General features: G+C 49.0%; 1 protein-coding gene across 7 annotated transcripts in view; it reads left to right on the forward strand.

Annotated features, from left to right (window-relative positions):
- LOC101679873 (myosin VIIA and Rab interacting protein) overlaps positions 1-19392 on the forward strand; it is a 404555-nt gene that overhangs the window by 320396 nt on the left and 64767 nt on the right. For 6 of the 7 annotated variants that reach the window (XM_045089187.1, XM_013049827.2, XM_045089185.1 and 3 more), the window contains 2 exons: positions 6239-6386; positions 13983-14614. In XM_045089187.1, the coding sequence (XP_044945122.1) occupies positions 6239-6386; positions 13983-14614 (780 nt within the window). The remainder of the gene's footprint in view (positions 1-6238; positions 6387-13982; positions 14615-19392) is intronic. The other variant, XM_045089188.1, reaches the window with a different exon arrangement.

The following is a 19392-nucleotide window of genomic DNA, read 5'->3' on the forward strand; positions in this document are numbered from 1 at the left end:
CAGATCACAGGGCCTGGCACCTTACAGAGGGGACAAGATCATCCACTCGCTCCTATTGCTAATCCTTCCATCCTTAACTTTGATGTTTGATCGAAGAAGTCCCCTCTTGGCCTCTCGGTGTGAGTTCTTCCTACACTGTGGTTTGCAATATGTAAACAGCATATTTTTGTCAATGTTATCAGTCAGGGAGACATGAATGCTTTGGCTTTCTCTATGCACACTTGTACTCATGGGAGCTGCCCCAAACGAAGCAGCCAGAACCCCAGCTTAAAGAGAAATCCATCATCCAGCTGGGTCCCTGGCACGGTTAGCTCTTTTGAGCAGCCAGGATTGTTAGCCCCCCATTGTCTGTGGTCACGTATGTTCAGGCGATGGTCCAGCCCAGCACTGGACATGTGGCAGCCGTTTCTCAATACAGGGCCATGGCCATCTGATGGCACCATGTTGATTTGTGGGGATTTAGTGATGGCCTGGACTCGAACCCTTCCCCTCAGCTCCCAGGATACCTGTGAAGGAAGGAGACTGTGTGGATCCACACAGGGGTGGGTCCACCCCCTTGTGAAGGCCATTTGTAACTCCAGGTTTGGTTTAAAGACAGCCACATGATAGAGCTTTTACAAAACCTTATTTGGAAGGAGAGTCGCACCTTACCCAGCACTCAGTGATAAGAATCCATGGAATCTTGATTAGTTAGCTCTTTAGAAAATCTTACCCCAAGTTCTAGCTCTTCCAGCGACAAAGAGGCTGGCATACCTCCTCTGTGTGAGTGCTGTCCCATTGGGCTCCAACCCCATTAGTAGGCTAACCAGACAACTAACCCCATTAGTAGGCTAAACCGGGCCCCTGAGGGGGCCTGCAGAGAAAGACTGGCTCCCTTCTGATGACCCTGACCTACCACTTCCCCCAATGTCTCAAGCCTTCCTCCCTTCGTCCTTGTCTCTGTCCTGTTGCCTTCCTCTCTTGTCTTCAGACCTTCATTTGATGTTACACGTGGGTCTGAAGGACCCCAGGTCAGAACTATAGTATAGCCTATAAGTTTTAACATTCTTTTTATAACCAGCTTATGCTAACTAAGAAACTGTGGCCAGCTGACGATAGATAAGGGAGTCAGCAAGCAGCATAACAGGATAACGAATAGCAAAAATCTGTGTTTAACCCAGCTGTTTCTGGCTTCTGTATAATAATGCTTCTAATGCTTTGCTAAGAAATGAAAAATTGTTTAAACCCTCGCTCGCTGTGTATTCAAATAAAGTTATACCCTTCCCTTGTTAAGAATTTCCCCTACTCCTAAGTCTCCCGTACCAAGGCCGGAGACAGGCGGTTCAGCATGTACTTGATAAGGGGATCCTCTCCCGTACCAAGGCCGGAAACAGGCGGTTCAGCACGTATATAGATAAAGGTTAGAAACGTGCAATTCAACACGTACCCTCTACTGTACACTATCTGAACGGTGACTGGCCAGAATGTAGGTTTTCCAAAGCCAATCCGCTAACACCAAGTATGCCTTTTTCAAATGTTCAAATTGTCAGCCTATCAGCTCCGTCCCATCCAAAACTTGTTTGTACCTGTCTATAAAAATCCTGCACCACCCCAGCCTGGTGTGCTCAGCTAGCAGGAGCTGCTGACCGCCCGCAGGCGCTACTGACCACCCGCAGGCGCCTGTGTAACAATAAAGAACCTCTTGCTGTTTGCATCCTGTGGCAGTGTTGAATTCTTGGGTAAGGGGATCCGCAGGTCTTTCAGGTCTCGACCCTTAGACAGACCCCAGCCTGACTTCCCTTGGTCAGGACCCCAAGCTCTTTCCCTCTGACCAGCACCAGTGTTCAGGGCCAGCCTGGGACCTCAAGTGTTGGTACATCTGGGGGACAAAGGTCAGCCTCTCCAATGCGCTGTGTAGGATCTCACCTTGATGGCTAAGTCCGTGCTTTCTTCCCACCCTGACCTGCACCTGGTCCCTGTCCCCTGTGGTGAAAGTCTGTGCTAACACCATATTCCAGAGTTGGGGCCCAAGGGAGACTGACCCTGGCCAACGCTACCATATTGCACAACCATTGACCTAGAATTCAGCATGAGTAGTGCCCCCAGATTGTACAGCATGATGACTGCGGTTCTAGCTGCCAATGAGCAGGAACAAGGACTGGTTAAGGAGCAGACACATGTTATATCTCATGTTATATCTTTTATATCTGCACCAAAAAGTGCGGATGTGGGTATTTTGGACCCATTTTATAGATGAGAAAACTGAGGCTAGAGCTTTACCATAAGTTGCCTAAGGCTCCACAGCTTGTGATTGGTGGCTCTGAGAGTTGAATGCCGTACTCCTCTTCCAAAGCCCTTGATCTAGCTTCTTTCTCTATGAAATGAGATCAGCAGATTCAGCTATCTCTCAGTCCTGAGACTGCACTCTCCAATGCAGTGGTCATGAGACACAAGTGACTATTCAAATTTAAATTAATTAAAATGAAATAAAGTTTAAAATCCAGCTCCTCCATCGGACTGGCCACATTTCAAGTGCTCCGTAGCACCTCTGGCTGGTGGGTACTGTGTTACACATTGCAGAACATTTCAATCACCCAGAAAATTTTGCTGCACAGCACTGGTCTAGAATTGAGATAAGGAGGAAGTGATACGCAGAGGGCATAAATGCAAAAATGTGCCACGTCACTGGCCAAAGCCTGGACACGAAGCAGCAGGCCAAGTCTTGGCTCTTGGGGACCTCAGGGAAGGTGGCCCTCCCATCTTTTGACCAGCTGGTCTCCAACCTCCCCCCTTGCTCATTTGCACCATCACCAGAGCCCCACTCCAGGGGTTCCGACTCATGGGGTCTGGAGTCCAGCCCGGGCATCTGAGTACCTGACCTAGTTCTCCCCTGGTGAGGCTAATAGGCTGCAGGCCTGAGGATAGCTCTTTCTCTCTTGAGGAGGGCTCCTTGACCTCCCGCTGCAGAGGCCATAACCCTGTGACCTCCAGGCAATGCCTCCCCTTTTTTCTCAGTTCCCAACAACCTGGACCCCTCTAGCCCAGGGCATAACTATGCAGAATCTCAGAACACTGCAGGCCAGGCTGCTGGGCTTAACTTGGAAACCCAACTCAATCCATCTCCTGCAGAAAGGAGTTATCCTTGTTCTCTTGGAAGAAACTTGAATGTGTTCATTCTCTTGTTAATTTCCTCCCTTATTGTGTGATTCTCCAACAAAGCTGCCATCCAGCTTTCCAAGCCTTAAGACGAAGTATCCTAAAAGCCTGTAGTGCGGGTCTTGTAATTCATTTAATGCCTGCCTCTTTGGGAACATGTATATACAAAGTCATCTTCATAATAACCTGGTGATCCTATTGATAATAACCGTGATGACCCCAGGGGCCAGGCTCTTAGGATGCGTCCAGTGACCAAGAGGCATCTCTCTGTTCCCTCTCTATCCTTCTCTATTTTTCTCAGCCTTTCCTCTTACGTGTCTGTCCCTTCCTCCCTCTTTCTTGCTCTCCTTTTATAGGATAGATCTAAAGTATTTTTCATTATTTATAATTACAGGATTGAATTTAGTATCTATGCCAGACCCCAAAAACACAAAGCAAAGCTTTGTCTCAGTTGTCATTCATCCTATTCCTGTCTTATTGAATAACCTCCTTGTGAGTGAAGACCACTTTGGTGCCATGGTCAGTCCCTCAGGAAGCCCGCCCTATTGGCAGTGCTGATGGTCCTATTCGTCATAATGACAATAGAGCGTTCCAAGAGATGCAAGGAGCACGTCACACCACTGCCCACACAGGGTAGGCAGCGAGTGTGGAACAAGGTCTCATGATTGTGCTGTGTGTTTCTCCCAGAGCATCAGAGCCAACTGGCTCAAACGGCAAGTCCTTCCCGGCCGGAGCAGGTTAGCGAGGAGGAAGGTATTCTCAGGCTTGCAGCATGGGCTCGGCACAGCATGGAGGAGGCATGGAATCACATCAGCATGGGGCCACACAGACCCCAGGTCAGACCCTGCCTCTGCCGCCTCACCAACCATGTGCTTGGGCAAGTTATTCATCCCCTGCCTCAGTTTCCTCGTGTGCACCCTATCAGATCAAGTGAGAGAATGCCTATGTTGTCCCGGCTCAGCGGTAGAGTGTAATAAATACTCTTATTTTGACTAATACTCCTTGAGTGCTTTTTATGTACCAGGCATGACACTGATCCTTTTACATGAGAAAACTGAGCCACAGAACACTCGAAGTCCCCCTCCCCGCCCCCCGCAGAATCCCACAGAGCAAGAGGAAGCTGGCATTGACCCAGTGCCAAACACACCACCCATTAGCTGGTGCCTGAAGAGTTGAGGCTGACCTGTTTCAACATGCGATTCTCAGGTTCATCTTTGCAAGACCTTGCTGGCACCTTGATACTCCTGGACCATGGACCAGCCATTACCCCCCTCCCTTTATAGACAGGCAGACACTAACTCAGGCCAGCCCTTCCTCTTATTATCAGACCTGCTTCTTCCGTGGACAGTAGGATGGGTAAGAGGAAGGGAAGGAAAGCAGAGGTCATGGGTGAGAACAAAGGAGGGGGCACAAAGGCCCAGCTAGGATCATGAGCAAATAAAAGACTCCAGGAATCCCTTCACTTCTTAGGAGCCAAAGAGGTAGAGCTAACTGGTGAATAAATGCATTATCCTGTCGCCATCTTCTGGTAAATATGTTTATTGCATTGAATTTGTGGCAAAACTAGGTCTGGGTTTCAGAACAGGAGCTTTTCCACCCTGGCTGGAAACCTAGTGAAGCCAGATCTTGGGGTCTTTTGTGGTTGTCAAGGTATAGTTTTCTTCTAGTATGAAACAATGGCTTGCCTGAAATCTAGTGTAAAAGTCTGGGGTCCCCAACTCGCTCACAAAGAACACAGATGCCATCCTCCGTGTTAGAACCACAGGGACTTTTCATTTCTTGGTGTAGGCTTTTGTAGATGGGGAGCGCTTTTGTCCCATAAAAATGGACCCAAGCTAACTCTTCAAGACACATACAGACAAATATAAGATACCATGTGACCCTCTATAAAATGAAACATTCAGTGTCATTTTTCCTTCTTTGTAAGCATGTGTTCAGTGATTTATAGTGAGAAGCTGGCAGATATTTAAAAAAAAAAAAATAGCAAAGTCAGGGCATAGAAAATGGCTCCATACTGCACATGGCAAAGGATGGTCAACTCCCTTAAGGAGTTTTCTGTCTAAACTCTGTCTGAAGTCAACAGAGGATCACACCCAAAACACCATTCCTGCAGTCAAGGAGCTCACAGTCTTTGGAAGAACTGAAAGGTTTTAGTAGGACTGTAAGACAGTATATGCAGTTATGTGTGGGATTACATCGAAGGGGAGGCTTCTTGCCAGACCATGGTGGGATGAGTGTCAGGGGTATATTCCCTGAGTACACAGGGTTTGCCATAGAAAGACTTTTTTCTTCATTTTTATTAACTTCATTTGACCATCAGTTTTGATCTCTTTTCTCTCTGGCAGCTGTTCATCAGATTAAGGATTTAGTAAAATCATAGGTGGCTCCCTGAATACCCATCCCTGTGAAAACCTTGTTTTCCCGACACAAGGGACAGAGTCCAGGCTTTCTTGCCCTTGGAATAAAGGGAGCGGCACTCAGCTGAAAGCCGCTTGTTGTGTGTATTAGCTTGGCTGTCCTCCAGCTCAGACCTCGCCCTCCATGTACCTGTGATATGATTCAAACAGTGTCTCCGCCTGTCCTTTGAAATCTCACTGCCTCCACTTCTTAGGTAACAGCTCCTTTTCCCTTCTTTAATTCAGACGCTAAGTGGTACATGTTGCAATAGTTGTAGGTTTGTGGATGGACCATACTTGGCTCACGAATCTGTTGTAGGATTGACATTGCACCCAAAGTTTCTGTGCAGGCTGCCCAAACTTGGATTTGGAGGTCTTCCGAGGGAAGATGCTTTCTTTTTTGAGCACGGTTGACCTAAGAAATGTTGCCAGGAAGATGGCTGGATAAAAGGCTGTCTGCAGCCACTACCCACTAGGGTTTTGATGCTTTCGGGTAGACCTGGCCAGCTTCAGCAGAATCAACAGGGCCTGTTGGCACTGTCATACAGCGTTACGCACTGTTTGCAGCTGGTAAGCCCCAGCGCGGAAAGAACCAACACCATCAGACATGCCTTCTCCACACTGTGTCGTCTACCAGAAAACGGACGGCATCCCTCCCCATGACTGTGCCCCTCAGTCCTCTCTCTTCCCCTCTTTTTTCTCCACAGCAGTCCCAGTCTGCGTTCTCACTCCCCAGAGAGGGCGCCCTGAAGCCCCCTTCCCTGGAGGCATGGCCGAGGAGGAGCCAGGCCCAGCCACTGCGGGAAGAGGTGACCTTGCCCAGCTGGAGGAGCACGGACAGGCTGGACAAGACAAGTAATGGCTTTAAGTGGCATCTGGTTGGTCTGTGGGTCTCAGGAGTGCTGTTGGGAGGCTTCTTCCCGCTCAGCCCGAGTTGGTGTGGGCCCATTGGGGGCCGCCGAGCCACCGAGTCATGAGGCCTCTATCAAGCACACACATATAACGCAGTTGTGTTTTCCACTGGGCAATCTTCCCGCTGAGACCTGTGGGACGATGGGGGCTGGGGTGCTCCAGGGCCAGGATGTTAAGAATGCCTCAGCTGCCTGGCCACGTTTCAGCTTCCCATTCCACGTGGACCAGAACAGGTCTCATGCAGGCCAGAAACACTAATCCAACCTAGCAGGCTATGTCAGTGTTTAGAGGATTTGGGTCTCAGTGAGGGTTGGTTTTAAGAGTGTCCTTTTTGAAACCTTACATAATAGTAAGGGTGATACTCGCTCCCATAAAAAAGAAACCAAACATTTAGGTGGCTTAACATACTAGCTTAGGTTCTCATCAAACACCAGTGCAATACAGTGTCCTGGCTATGGGACGCCTGTGGAGGCCCAAGGCTCTGCTGTCCTCCATGGCCTCTGAGCTTTCTGCTGGGTTATTCACACCAGCCAGCAGAACAGAGAAGTGAGTGCATCTGCTTCCTAACCACCTCAGCAGGGACATGGCCCACACCACTTTCACTCCCAGCCCATAGACAGGAACCAGTCACACAGCCCAACTTCAGTGCAGAGGGCCTGGCAGGTGTCCTGGCTGGGTGCATCCCAGCAATGCTGGTAATGCCACGAGAGGCACGGGGCACACAAGTCTTTGATGGACAACTGTCATCCCCACGGCTCCTGGGGATGGCCTGCTACCCATTCTTCCCGCTCCTTCTCCTAGAACATCCCACCTTGGCATAAAGCCCTTGAGCTCCCCTCTCCAGAGACTCAACATCCATGACACACAGTCCATCATAAACCAGTCACGTCACGTAATCCTTCACAGTGAAGACCCTCCAATTAGCTAAGTCGCTTTCCCAAAGTTACACATCCAAAGGCTGGAGGTGCTTGGAACCACATGGCTAACAGTTGAGGACCACGAAGTCCCCTGCTCAGGTCACGTGGGTCTCTTGGGCTCCGTGACTGTCTAAGCCAAGATGCTCGCTCTGCCCTGGCACAGGTCTGTTCTCCTCACCCGACCTCACGTAACGGGAGCTAGGAGCGTTGTCCTCACAAAAGAAGCCATGAGAGGATTCTCAATTCCCACTGTATGTCAGATCTAGAATCTGTTTCTGAACAACAGCCAGAAAAATTAGCAACAAAATACTCACCTTAGAAATAGGCTTTTAAAGATTGGGCTATCGTTTCTACTCTCTAAGGGAAAATATTGAATCCACAGCTATTGAAACAAATTCCATTGTCCTCAAGGTGCAAAGAACCACAAAGCATGCAATGCTTTTTAACAGTCATTCTAAAAATTTCCCAAAACAGATCATTTCCATGTGAACCTTTTAGTAGAACCCACCCGTCAGTAGAATCTGCAGAGATTCTGGGAGCACATGAAATGTTCCCTATTTATGTATATGGTTTGGGTTTTTGTTTTTGAAGTGCCTTTTTCCATTCTAAGTAAGCTTTTCTTTCCTTTCCTCCTGCTGCCCGGAGTATCTCTTCATTCATTCATAGGCTTTCTTCCTTCCTCTATCTCTCACCAGAGACTGAAAGTTCCCACAGAGAGGGGGCTCTAAAATTCCACAGGGCATATGTTTATCTTCCATAAACAAAAATAACTACCCTCTAAAAGTCACTTTACCATGAACAGGGTCCATCTGCAGGCATTACTTTATTCATTCCTCCAACAGCGCTACGGAGAGTTACCATTCTCTCACGTAGCCGACAAGAACCTTGAGGGACAATGAGGGTGAGTGTCTTGTTCAAGATTCCACGGCTAATGTGGCCAAATGCAAACATTATGGCTCCAATTTGCAGGCTTTTTCAACTACTGCATGATAATAAGTGTCCCTCCCTCCATAAAGGCAAACAAATAAACAACACCACAACAAATAGCCTTTCAAAATTCATGCTTACACACGATTAAGTTTAGAGGAGATGATCAGAACTTCTAGAAAACACTCCATTTCACAGAATAGTTCCCTGCTGACTTAGGAGCATTCCAAATAAATTTGGAAAGGGTTTTGATTTTCAAAACATGATTTCTTTTTACCTAATTTTCTGTAAAATAAAGCACCCATGTAATTATCTATTAGTGGTACATAAACATAAAATTTAGTTCAACCATATCACACACAGAAAAGATTTCACACTCTTCTCAAAAACTCCACACATCTCTCAGGATAGAGATTTAAAATAACAAAACTATAAAGCACTGGTTTTTCTGAGGAATGCTTGACCTTGACATGCTAAAATGTCCAGACCAACCCCACAGGTCTCGAGGAGTGTCCGATCCATTTAGCGGGAAGCAGATTATACCTGGGAACAGGGCCCAGTCTCAGCAGAGCAGAAATGTAGAAGAGAGGAGACCCAAGGTAGAGGTCATCTTGGTTAATGGCCATTGGCTATTTCCGCAGTTCTCATGCCCCAGGGGAAAGGTGGCTTCCAGAGCCTGTTAATTCACGGTTGGGGTCAGCTAGAGGGACACCGTGGGCTGAGTAAACCACAGCAGGTCCACTTTGAGCCCCGGAAGAGCTCACAGCAGTCAGTGGATGCCTCCCCAGACACATTTCCCCTTGATAGACCTTGAATGAGCGTCCACTATAGACACAGCACATGCTCGGGGCTGGAAATAGCCATCAGGGACGGGCTCTGCTCTGTAGTTGCTGACTGGTTGTTGCCGCACAGCCACAGAAGAGAAAGAATCTGGACAGAGGAGAGAATGAAGGGTGCAGGGTCCTCGACGGCTATTCCCAGAGGACTAAGAGAGTATGGTAGTGGGACCTGAGTATAGCTTTGAGCAGTTCCGACCACGCTCCTTACAACCAGGCTTTCACAGGGGTGGGCATTCAGGAAGCCCGCTATGCTTTTGTGGAGACAAAAGCTGGCCAGCTTCTAGCTTCCTCAGGAGAACGAACGGAATGTGGTGAACTGGGATTGTGAAAGGCAGAAGAGGGGGCCAGCGACAGACTGAATCCCTGCCTTCCGGGTAGTGGGTGTCAAAGGCAGGTGCATGACCACGTCTGTAACACCACCAGCCCGGGAGCCAGGCACAAAGTGGCATTCGTGGGGGCTTTCCTGATGTGACTTCCTCCTGTGACCCCAGGAGAGGATGCAGACAGCAGGGCTGTGGAGGGCCTGACATCACGCGCGCAGTCTTGCCCCCGCATCCTGTGGGTGCCTGGGTTCACCAATAAGTAGTCTTTACAAGCCCCGGGCAGGTTCCAGAACTGCTCATGGACTGGAGGTAGGGCAGTGAAGAAAATGCATCCTCTGGTCATTGTTGTGGCGGGGCAAGGGGACTGGGGGTTGACAACCAGGAAAATTAGCTCTAGTATAGTTTAAGTCTTCAAAAACGAGAGCTTTTTGCAAAGCCCAGAGAACAGAGAAGTCTAGCTTCTTAAGGTAAGAAAGCCATGGATGTGTCCTTGAGAAGCAGCATGGGAGTTGGGTCTCCAAAGACCATCCAGAGGGCTGACTTAACAACTCAGTATAGGGCCCGGGGCTGGGCAGGGCGGCATGGCCATACTTCTCCCCTCAAGGTGATCCCTCTCCACAGTCAGGGCGAGTCTGCTTTGCATCATGGGAGTGTGTCTGTGTGCAGACTCTAATAGAAAGATCTGAGGACTTGTGGCTTGTTTGGAGGTGAGCTCAGGAAACACAGAGAGGGGAGGAGGGGACATGAGACAGGGAAGGAAAGGCAAGGCAAGGAAATGACTCCTTATGGAGCAGGGCGGGGAAATAGCAAGAACGAGTGTAGGACACCCTCCTGGGCAGTAGCAGGCAAAGGAAAGGGGGTACTAATCTACCAGCTTCCGCTGCCACTGGTCAGAGCTGCTCCCGGAGGCTGTGATGACCGCCAGCCCTGGGGCAGCCAAGCAGCCTCTGCTAACCAGAGCACACTTCGGGCCAAGAATCGCAAGTGCTGGCAATTGGAAGGCCAGAGGGTGAAGGCCGAAGAGACCCACATCGCCTGCTGCAGGGGAAATCAAAATCACCACTTACCTGGCCACAAACAGCCTCTCGGAGAGAAAGCCTGCGTATTTCTGGAAAAATCCAGGTGGGCTCTGTGGTCCCTGCCTTCCACACCACCTGACCCATGAGACTGGGACATGGCATTGGGAAAATGCCAGCAACATAGAAACCCTTTTCCCCAGAAGACCAACCATTACCACCACAACAGGTAGAGCCCGTTACCTGCAAATGGCAATAACACCACCATTAGGCTCTCTTCTGCACGTTCCCATGGCCAAGGACAGTAGTTGCTGTGGTACACAGTTGTAAATACAGGATAGGTAGATAATGAATCCCTGTGTAGGCAGTACATGGCCAATGGTGGAGGCCAACTCGGCAGACAGAAGGTAAAAAGATTGAGGGGTAGCAGACAGTACGATCGAGGCTTGACATATGTTGTCTTCTAATAATCCTCTGAAAGCCACAGAGGGTCGCATTGTCCCCATTTTTAGGTCAGGAAATGGGCTCAGGGGTGCTCTTTGACCAAGGTCCCCTGCCAGGGGGACAACAACTGGGGCTCAGCCCTGGCTCTGCCTGATTCCAAAGTTCTAGGGCAGCCCAGGGACGGATAAGGGGGAAAGCTCTGTGAAGAACTCGTCTCCTGCACTGAGCAGGCACGTGTAACTGGCTTGGTGGGTGTTACCTCATTTAATCCCCACACCCAACGAGGGCGGGATTAGCTGTGGCCCTTTCACCCATGAGAGTACCAAGGCTGAGAAGCTTCCCAAGGTTTCCACGCAGGCACCCTGACTCAGCGGCCTCTGCTCTTCCCTCTGCGCCAGCTGGGGGGATGCAGCAGGCTGAAAAGGTTGCTGAGATCCAGCCCCTGGCAAAGGAACCTTGTCATCATCGGGAGGAGGGCTCAGCCACGTACATGATCAGCCAGAACCCAGACTGGGTCATGGCAGGAGCGAGACAGCCTGTCACCCTAGCAAGACCCAGGGAGGGAGGAGGCCACATCTGTACAGGGAGATAAGAAAGTGCTCTGGGAAAAGAGCAACCAAGCAGATAAGGTCTTTGAGAGGTCACTGGAGCTTTACCATGTGGAGACTGTGGTAGCGACAAACCCTAAGGGTAGAGGGAGCAGCCAGGGAAAGGCAGGACCCAGGCCCTCAGACTTCCAGGAAGACTGTGCTTAAATCAGCCCCGGGCCTGGAATCCTCCTGGAGGAAAAGAAGCCCCACTTTCTGACTCAAGAAGAAAGGGAACACAGATGTCCGGCTAGCCTGAGCTGCAGTCAGACCGCTGATGTGCCCCAGGGACTCCAGCTGAAAATGTGTTCAAACAACATCTGAATTCCCTAAAGGCTGTGGCCCACAGCAGTCCTGGCACATACAGCACTCTGTGGACAACGCTGTGAAACATCGGGAACTTTTACTTCATTACACAAAACAGTAATCATTTAACTAGTAGGAAATCTGTGTTCGAAACGGCCTCTGCAAGATGCTGCCCCAGTGTCCCAGCACAGCGGAGCTGTGGCCCCTGGAGGCCTCCAGCCCAGAAGCTGGTGTCCGCACACAAGGGGGTCTCCTCCAGGGCCCCGCGGTCCTCATCAGAAGCTGGTGTCCACACACAAGGGGGTCTCCTCCAAAGTCCCGCGGTCCTCATCACGCAAACCCCAGGGAGTCCTGTAAGGTTTCTAACGCAGGAACACAGCTTCTGTCGGCCACTGCTATGCCCCAGGCTGCGGGGCTTTTCCCAGGTACTCGTGGCTGAGGAGCACCGTCCATCCTACTCACTCCCTGGGTGCACTATCCTGTTCAGCTTCTGCAAAAAAAAAGATCAAGCAGCTGTCACCCTCTGCCATGCAGGTCTACCCTTGGGGCCCCAGCCACCTGCCATCACGGATGCTCTGGGCAAAACTGAGCCCACTGTGGGCCAACATGGACCATGATCCCCAAGTGAGGACCACTCCAGCCTGACCTTGATCAGTGCCTTCATTGGTGTCCACAGCACAGTCTCTAAGCCAGAGCCGTCTCGGCGTTGGATCGAGATCAACCCGATTTGACCAAGTGTGAGCCCTGTGACCTTTGACAAGTTACATAACCTCGCTCACCTTTGTCTCCCATCTGTCAAAGAAGATTGGAATTACCAACCGCCTTCTCCCTCACATCCTTTCCGGAATGAGGCATGTCCTTGAGTTGAAAGTAAACTTACATGGCGAGCAGGAATAAACTCTGCCCCCTCTGTGGCTCACACAGAACACTTCTGGGACCAGATGTGTGGGGTTTTTCCATATTACCAGTTCTCTGACACCGGCCTGGGGGCCTCCAGCTCTGTGCTGACCTTGTCTCCCTGCAGGTAGCTCTCGATCCCACCATCAAGGGCTCAGGACCATGTGGCTTCCGACACCAATTACAAGTCCCAGGTCGTCCCTTGGACTTCTGACCGACTGGCTGTGCACAACCCCCTCCTCAGGTTCAGTCATTTGCTGGAGCAGCTCAGCTCACAGAACTCAGGGAAATACTTATGTTCACTAGTTTATCATATAACAGAGGATACAGATGAACAACCAAATGAAGAGGTTCACTGGGTGAGGTCCTGGAGGGTCCTGAGCACCGAGGAGCTGGGGTGTCTCTCTCGGCACACAGACATGCCAGCCAGGAAGCTCTCGGAACCCCAGACTTGGGAGACGTTTATGGAGGTTTCCTCCCGTAGCCACTGTCGATCATTAACTCATTTTCCAGCCCCTCTTCCTTCTCCAGGGGTTGGGGGTAGGGTTGAAAGTTCTGAATTTCTAATCATGGCTTGGTCTTTCTGATGGCCAGTCCCATCTTGGAGCCGCCCAGAGTCACCCCCTTAGAATAAAAGATACTCCCGTCACCCAGGAAATTATAAGGGATTTAATTGAGGAGCCCTGTGTCAGGAACTGGGGTCAAAGACCAAATATTAACAGGAACTGGGGGCAGAGTTTGGTGCGTGCGTGTGTGCGTGTGTATGTCTTATTTCACACTGCCATCTCACAAGACCGTTGTGGGTAAGATCTCTAGGAGTGCCAAGGGCAGAGTGTGTTAACCTTGAGGGAGCCCAGGGCCAGTGACAGAGTCCTCTCTCATCCGACCAGGGACAGCCATGGCCCAAGGGGCAAAGAGCCAGACCTGAGGCTGCTAACAGTAGCTGTCCCCCCAACCCCCCGCCTTTCCAACCCAGCCATCCCAGGGCAGGAGAGGGGCCATTCTGAGATGGAGGGGACCATCCACCCAGGCAGAAATGCACTAGGAAGCCGACCTCTGAGTATCTCCTCATCCCTGGAGCGCTGGGGCCTGCAAGGCCTCAAGGGGCTTCTTGGGGACCTACGATTCTGCCTCCTAAAGAGGTGTGCCCTTTTGGACTTCCCAGAATCAGCTGCTCCCTGGGACCCCGAGCCAGCAGTGGGGAAGACGCAGAGGGCAACCCCGTCTTGCCATCAGTTAATAACAGCCCTGTCTGGTTTCTCCCTCCCTCCCTCCCCCCGCAGACCTGGCCGAGGTTTTGCAGAGCCCCGATGGGAATTGGGTGGCCCTGAAGGATGGTACTCTGCCGCCCATCCGCCTGCTGGCCAAACCTAAGAGTGGCACGTTCCAGGCTCTGGAGGCAGCCTCCAGCGTGGCCTCTGCCTACGACGAGATGGGCTCTGACAGCGAGGAGGACTTTGATTGGAGTGAGGCCTTGAGTACACTGTGCCCATGGCCCCGAGGCCAGCCCAGAAACCCCCAGCCTCAGCCCACACAAGCCCAGAGCTTGCACCAAGGCCCATCAGCCGCCAACTCTGGGCTCTCTCCGAACCCCGAGGCCATGTGTTCTGACTCGGAGACCTCCTCTGCAGGCTCTTGCCGGGAAGCTGGGCACCGGGCAAGACTGTCCTGGTTGCCGAGGAAGGCCCCCAGGGACCCCACAGCAGAGAAGCTGCGCCTGCAGGGAGAACTGGACGTGAACTTCAACCCCCAGGCCCCCAGCAGGGAGACCTCAGACAGCAGCGAGCCTGAAGAGGCCCCCTATGCCATGGACCGGAAGGCCAGGAGGTGGAGAAGGGCCCGCGTGGGCTCCGAGGAGCCAAGTGAGGAATTGTCTTCTTCCAACGCCCATTCCCAGGGTCTGGACATACAACAGGTAATCGGAGTGGTGTACACTTTTCAGCCAGATGTGCCCTCCTCCAAGCGGGAGTGGTGTGGAAAGGGTTAGAATTCACAGACCCAGATTCTCATCTGTTTGCTGCTAAGTAGCTGAGTAGCCTAGATAGCACCCATCGCCTCTCTAGGGCTCTGTGACCTCCTCTGTGGAGACAAGAGTTTATGGCTCCAAGCGGGTTTGCAGTGTGACCCCCCCCCCCCAGAGCAGTAGCAGCAGTGGGGAACGAGTTAGAATACACACTCCCAGGCCCTGCCCCACTCAAAAGCTCTGGGGATGGGGTTTAGGCAGGTGCGGTCACCAGCTCTCCTGGGGATTCTGCTGTCCTAAAGCTTGAGGGCCGCTGGCTTGGAGCTAAGGGTTTGGGGTCTAGAGACAGGCTGCCTGGCTTCAGATCCAGCCGTGTGACCTTGGGCTAGGGCTCAGTATCTTCATCTCTAAATGTAGATACTATTACCGCCCACTTCAAAGGATGATGTGATGAATGAATAAGACAATGTTTATAATGAACTAAGCTTTGTCCTAGACATGGTATAGGGCTCAGTAAATATTACTTTAAGATGATAACTCAGGGCACAGTTTACTCGCATTCTGTGATTCTTTTGGTCACCTCCCATCCCCTCTCAGAATCCTCAGTGGCTCTGCCCATGAGGATTAGTTCATGAACCTCCTTTGAGACTCTGATAAAATCTATGGACTCTCTCCACAGAAAAATGCACCCATACACACACACACACACACACACGCTTGCATGCACTCCCACACCATTTGCTTTGAATGACCTTATAGAAACAATGGATTACATTTGAAACTGAGAGTCTAATGGAAGACCTGGTTAGGTTCTTCTCCCTTCTGTAGGCTCACATTGCCATCAACTTGACTTTTCACACTCCTGGAGAAACCACACCCACTTCTGGAACCCTACTGCCTCTCCAATAATAGTCAGCCACTGTGCCCTGCATCCCTAGTTTGGGTCTCAGCAAAGCAGCCTCTGAGTCAAGGATTCAGGTGTAGGTTTAGGTGGAAGGAAATCCCAGGAACCCCAAGAGTGAGCCAGGGCAGTGAGAAGGGCCTATTAATGTAGGCTATAGGGACCCTCCGAGAACCATGTGGGACACACCCCCCACCTGAGAACAGGAGTCTTCATCCAGTCTCCCATCTGCCTTTGGTACAGAGTGGCCCCACCCAAGGGAGCATCAACTCCATGCACAACTGAAAAATCCTTCAGGCAAAGAAGAGACAGACCCAGGTCTCAGGTGGGAAATGATCAGTGAGCCAGAAACTGTCCCCAGTGGTTGCGGGCAACTCAGGTTGCTCTTGGGGATGCAGGTGGGGACATCACCTTCGTCTGCTATGACTGCGAATGCATCAGCCGGATCCCTGATGGAGAGGCCCCCGTGGACATAGTTGTGGACTCAGAGGCCCTCAGGTCCCAGAATCAGGCATCAATCCTGCCTGAGCTGCTAATATGTAGCCTAGAAAACATCCTTTCTTTGGTCCAAGGTCTCGTGTTTTCCTCTGTAAAACCAGATCGTTACAAATTTGTCCAGTGGGGCTGTTGCAGTCCTACAGTAGAAATAGAAGCTTCCATTCAGTGATGACTCCTTGTGCTCTAGCTCAAGGGGAGGCTGTCTGACAGAGACTTTGGGTCCCTTGCCCGAAGGGATAGTCTTAAGGGCTGTCTGCCTGATTCCCTTGCCGTGCATCCACACCCACTGGCTATGTGAAGCTTCCTGTCTGTTGGGAGGTGGCTTGAAAGTTGTCTTCAGGGGGTCATCTTTGCAAGGCACTGAGCGGGAGAAGACAGGGCCTGTGTTCTCTCTGCCTCCCTGACAGTGTCCTCTCCTCCCCGATAGGTGGCGGTGGTGTTGCACTAACTTAAGTCCTCCTTCCTCTCCCTTTTCCGTTATTAAGGCAATTCTCAAAAAAAAAAAAAAAAAAATTACATGTATATACACACACACATACACATATATATACATAATATATATACATATATATTTTATAAGGTTAGATATATTTCAGGTTAGATCTTATATATGTGTGTACATGTACATACAGGGATATAGACGTATTTTTAACTGTTTGCATATTTCTTAATTATATAAATAAGTGAATATAATGTTTAAAAAAGAACTGTGAACATATAGATATAGTCTCCCCCGACCACAACCTAAATCCCCACCATCTCCCCCAGAATAACTGCAGTGGTCACATGTGTATAGGACATTTAGAAATACACTTCTGAAAAGGTGTCATTATTTTCGCAGCATCATCCTCTTACTCTCCATATTCCCCTGTTGCCTGCTATTAACAGTGAGCGACAGAAATGTCAGCGCACGTGTCCACACAGTACCTGCCAAAGATTTGCCTTGAGGTGGCTCCTGACAGGCAGTCGGAGCCGTCCATCCAGGGTGCAAGCAGTGGGCATGCACGTCCTGTAGAGAATTTTAAAACAGTAATAAGCCCAATAAAAGTCAGTCTTCTTATTATCACCTTGCACCAGGCAGGGACTATTCTGAGCAATGTAATTTACAGTGAGCCCTTTGGTTCCTCTGTTCTTTGCTCTTTTGGATGATAATGTGGTCAGATCTAACCCTATTGTTTCAAAATAAGCCTTTGTCACCAAATCATGAGTAAATAATTCATCTTTAATTTGCTGGCTTCAGATGCCCCCTTTCATATATATTAACCTTTTTTTATTCCATGAGCCCGGCTTCCTTATGCTCTCTATTTTGTTCCATGGATGCAGAAGTCCCATTTGTGTACAAAAACAACTTAATTTTAATTTTAATAACTTTGTAACATACTCTAATATCCAGTGGATGGTCTTCCCTTCACAGTTGTTTTTCACTGATATTTTATAAAGTGTCTTAACTTTTCTCAATCCTTTACTCACATGAATGACTTTTTACAATCTTGAAAAAAAAATTTTAAGTTTTGATTGGATTGTTCCAAATGCATTTATCTATTTGGGAAAAATCTATGTCTTTATAATATTGTGACTCCCCATCCAATGGTGTCATATTTGTCTCCATCAATTTACTTTTACTCAAGTTTTAGAGATTTTTTTCAAGGCCTCCTACTTTTTTCGTTTAGAGATTTTTCAATATGTTGTACATGTTGTTGATATTGTAGATGAGATCTCTTTTATCTATTATACATTCTAATTGGTTTCTGATGGTGTATAGATCACTGTTGATTTTATGTTTGTATTTTATAACTTAGCACCTAATAAATAGATTCTTAGTCCTACTAGTCTTTGACATGATTGTCTTAGCTATTCCAGGCAGATCATCATCTTGTCCACATGGAGGACATTTTTATGGCTTTTCCCATGATTCACTCTTATTTCTCTTCCTTGTCTTAAACGGCCCTGGAGACAACCGAGGCTATACTCCGAAGCAGTAGTGACATTGGCATTCGGTCTGTGTCCGGCTGCCATCCTTACACACCTGCTTGCCCTGCTACATGGTCAAGTATGTTGCCTCCTCTATGTTTAGTAGATATCCTCAGAACTGAGAAGCATCTGCCTGTTCTTGGCTTCCTAAACACTTTAAATCAGGAATGTGAGTTTTATCAACTCCTTTCTGCCCTCTCTTGAGAAGATAGTTTTTCTTCTGTTAATGATTGTAAATGGCATTAATAGATTGCTTAGCTCTGAGATGTCTTTTCATTTGTTGCGTAAATTATATTGGGAACTGAATCCTTCCTATAAAAACTGGTTTCTGTTTGCAGGTTTCTGTGTTCATGCCATCTTGTTCAGTTTTGCCATCAGGTTATACTAATGACTTGGCGAGAGTTTTTAACTCTTTTTCTACAATACTTTACATGACGTGATAATTCTCTGAAAGTTTGGAAGAATTCACCTGTAAAGTTATCCAGGTCTGCCCCTACTGAGAGGCAGTTTTAGAAGTGAATTTTATATGTTAGATTATGTAGAAAACATATGTATTAGAAAATATTAGAAAACAGGAAAGTAAGAGGAAACTATTACTTAATATAAAAGCAAAACAAAAACTGTTCGATTCATAAATTGAAAAGCTGACATATATACATATATGTATATTTTTTATACAGAGATGATGTGGGTGAATATATAATGAATTTCCCCTCCAATGCAGTTCTTTTGCATTAGTTGCAAAAGAAACCAATGCAAACCAAATCTGGTTGGTTTGGCTTTGTTTTTGACTCTAATTTTGAGTCTTCACAGCATTGCGAGCAATAAATATGGTTTATGTGGTTTTGCTGTTGGCAATCTGTTGGGATTTCCTTTGTGACCCAATCTATGGCCAGTTTTTATGACTACTGCACACATGTGTTTGAAAAGAATACATATTCTCTGTTTGTCGAGGGCAAACTCCATGTGCACATGCACATTGTTCTGGTTGTCAGCAGGACAGACAAGGTCCTGCCCAGAAGCTCACATTCCCTCGCCTTCATGTCTGCCAGGCCTCATTTCTGTAACATCCCTACTCTTTTCTACTGTTGTCTTCATGGCTCTGTGGTTTTCTTACTTTCCGTCCCTTCTGAGTCTGGCAAGTCCCTAGGAGGCACATCAGCACAGGCTGGCAGCTCCACTCCCTGCTGCACCCATGCTCTCACCAGCCCTGATTAGCAGGTAGAGTCTGCTGAGGACAGAAGTCCTGTCACACATTCTCTTACTTGCGTCCGCAGCCTCAGATCTCACCACACCTGTAACTTTGCACGTGGAGTCTCTCTGTAATCCGTTACCATGGATGGCTGAACGGGTTCTCTGA

This window comes from Mustela putorius, unplaced genomic scaffold, assembly GCF_011764305.1.
Source record: "Mustela putorius furo isolate JIRA1106 unplaced genomic scaffold, ASM1176430v1.1 tig00003834_pilon_pilon_pilon, whole genome shotgun sequence".
Lineage (NCBI taxonomy): Eukaryota > Metazoa > Chordata > Mammalia > Carnivora > Mustelidae > Mustela > Mustela putorius.